Source organism: Penaeus monodon, chromosome 3, assembly GCF_015228065.2.
Source record: "Penaeus monodon isolate SGIC_2016 chromosome 3, NSTDA_Pmon_1, whole genome shotgun sequence".
NCBI classification, from domain to species: domain Eukaryota; kingdom Metazoa; phylum Arthropoda; class Malacostraca; order Decapoda; family Penaeidae; genus Penaeus; species Penaeus monodon.
This window is the reverse complement of record NC_051388.1, coordinates 48479591-48482090: the sequence shown is the minus strand read 5'-3', so window position 1 is coordinate 48482090 and position 2500 is coordinate 48479591. Positions and strand designations below refer to the sequence as shown.

Sequence of the window (2500 nt, the reverse complement as noted above, 5' to 3'; positions counted from 1 at the left end):
GGGTTTCCTCGTGGCCAAAGTTGCGGCCAGTGTTCTCGTCCTGCGCGACGTAGGTGAAGGCATATTCAGCGGGCTGGGGAAGAAAGGAAAGTCAAGTGAATGTTGGATTCTTTTTCCGCTGTACTCCAGTCTATCTATTTAATAATAATTTATATTATTTACCAGTATAATTTTCTGTCTTGGATGGATCGTTTCATACCTGTCTGTCTTCCTTAGAGTCCTCTTCTTCGTCCGAAGCTGTTGTGTGTGGAATTGCAGGCGATGAATTAGGGCCAAAAGACGGCCTTTTAGAAGATGCTTGATGAACTTGGACATTTTGTGGGTGGTCTGATTGAAAGTGCTGGTTCTGTCTAGGTTCCGATTGGGGCTTGTGGTGTGTGATGCGTGGGGGGAAAGTGTGTGACAGACTTTGATGTGAAGAGATTTCTTCCGAATGGATGTTACTAATGGGTACAGGTTTAAGTAGTGGTTCCGGAAAAGAAGAAATCGCTTCATGCGGTTGATTCTGAGAAACTGCAGGTTTTGAGGCATTGTCCAATAAAAAGTTACTTTCTAGTGAGCTAAGGTTTGAGTTATGATGTATCACATTCTGTGATGGCTGACGAGGATTCTGCTCATTGGTATGTAAGAAAGAACCGTGAGAAAGGGTAGGACTTGATGGTACATGAGGTGCAATGTCGAATATATGTGGACTCTCTACAGCATCACCTTGTAGAGGATTAGAATCACCAAGAGCATTAGAGTGACCGACCTGAGGAGAAAACCTTTGAGGCTCAAATGATGTAGCAAAATCTGATGGAGAATTGACAGATGATGCATGATATTCTTGGACATTAGATGACAGGGAATGACTTTCAGCAAAACCATTCGAGTTAGCTTGATCAAATGGATCGCTTTGTTGTGGAACGAGGCTTCCGGAAATGATTTCTGGGCTATCTTTTGATGCAATGTGTGAAGTGTCTTGATTTACAGGAAAACTCGCTGATTGGATCTGATGACCATGTAAAGGGACACGATGCAGTGGAACGTTCTCTGAAGCGAATTGGTCTATCAAGATTTTAGGTGAAGAGTCATGGTGCTCATTAATACTGTTTGAAGGGAAATCATCAGATCTACTGTGCTCACGCTCTCGTGGGAAAGTTTCATTGTGGGTAAGACCCCCAGGAGTTTTAATTAAAGGGACATGTTCGGGATTTAGAACTAATGGGACATGTTTAGAAAAATCAGCTGAAGGAACTTCGCTTACTGGAGAAGGAACACCGTGTTCAGATAAACTGTGCTGGGAAATATCATGGTCAGAAAATCTATGTGGAAGGTTATGATCTGGAACTGCACTCTGTAAAGGAATATTCACGTTTGAAATGCTATTCACAGGGGCTTTACCTACTGAGGCACTCTGAGAAGGAAGATCACCATGTAAGGGAGTGAGGTGAGGAGGAACATTAACTGGAACATTCTGCGAATGGAAATCAGTTAGAGCGGCGTGGAATGGGGCGTCAGAGGGAGTATCTTGAGAATGGACATCAACTTGAACAGCATGAGGAGGGCCATCAACTAGAGTACTTTGTGAAGGGACATCGACTTGAGTAATAGATATGACATCTATACTATCATGAGAAAGAATATTAGGTTGGACATTATGTGAAAGGACACTCGACTGGGTAATAAGCGAAGATGCATCATCATTAGTAATTTGAGAAGGGACATTAACTAGTTTACTTTGTAAAGAGACATCTTGAGTACTATAAGTAGTATCATCGGCATCTGGTACTTTATTTTCAGCTTGAGGAGTATGCGAAGTAATATCGACTTGAGTATTATGAGAAGGGACATCAGCATGAACAGCATGTGAAGAGACACTAACTCCAGCAGTATTTAATGGGGCACTAACTTGAATAGTATGTGAAGGATTATCCCCAAAATTAATGTGTGAAACGGCATCAGCACTAATATGTGAAGGGGAATCTAGTACTTGCTTATCAAGGTGCAGGATATCAATTTCAGGAGCGTGTGAAGTAATATCGACTTGAGCATTATGTGAAGGGACTTCTGCCTGGACGGCATGCGGAGCGACACTAACCCCAGCAGTATTTGAAGGATCATTAACATGAAAAGTGTGTGAAGCGTTATCCTCAAAAGTACCATGCGAAAAGCCATGATCGGAGAGATTTTGTACAGTGACATCTGCAACATTCCCCTGGTCATGATCTATTGGTCCATGTGAAGGTGCATTTATCTGTACATTCGAGGAAGACGTAACTCCAGAAATACCGTGTGAAGGAACGTGGCCTGATGGCATATCATGTTCCTGAATAGAAAATTCTGGCAGAATCTGGGAAGGTATATGATCGTCTTGATCATTAAAGAAAATAACCGGATTAATTGGAATGATTTGTGGCGGTTTATGGTCATCGGGAGCACTCTGGAAAGGAATTTGGTTACCCGGAAAATTCTGTGGCGTAACAGGATTTTGTAAAGCATTATGAGGACTGCCAGAAGC

General features: G+C 42.3%; 1 protein-coding gene across 1 annotated transcript in view; it reads right to left on the bottom strand.

Annotated features, from left to right (window-relative positions):
• The window catches only part of LOC119586960, a 3721-nt gene that overhangs the window by 239 nt on the left and 982 nt on the right, over positions 1-2500 (bottom strand). The window contains exons 2-3 of the mRNA XM_037935698.1: positions 200-2500; positions 1-73 (exon numbers count right to left, since the gene is read on the bottom strand). The exon at positions 1-73 is cut by the window's left edge and continues 239 nt beyond it; the exon at positions 200-2500 is cut by the window's right edge and continues 861 nt beyond it. Of these exons, the coding sequence (XP_037791626.1) occupies positions 1-73; positions 200-2500 (2374 nt within the window). The remainder of the gene's footprint in view (positions 74-199) is intronic.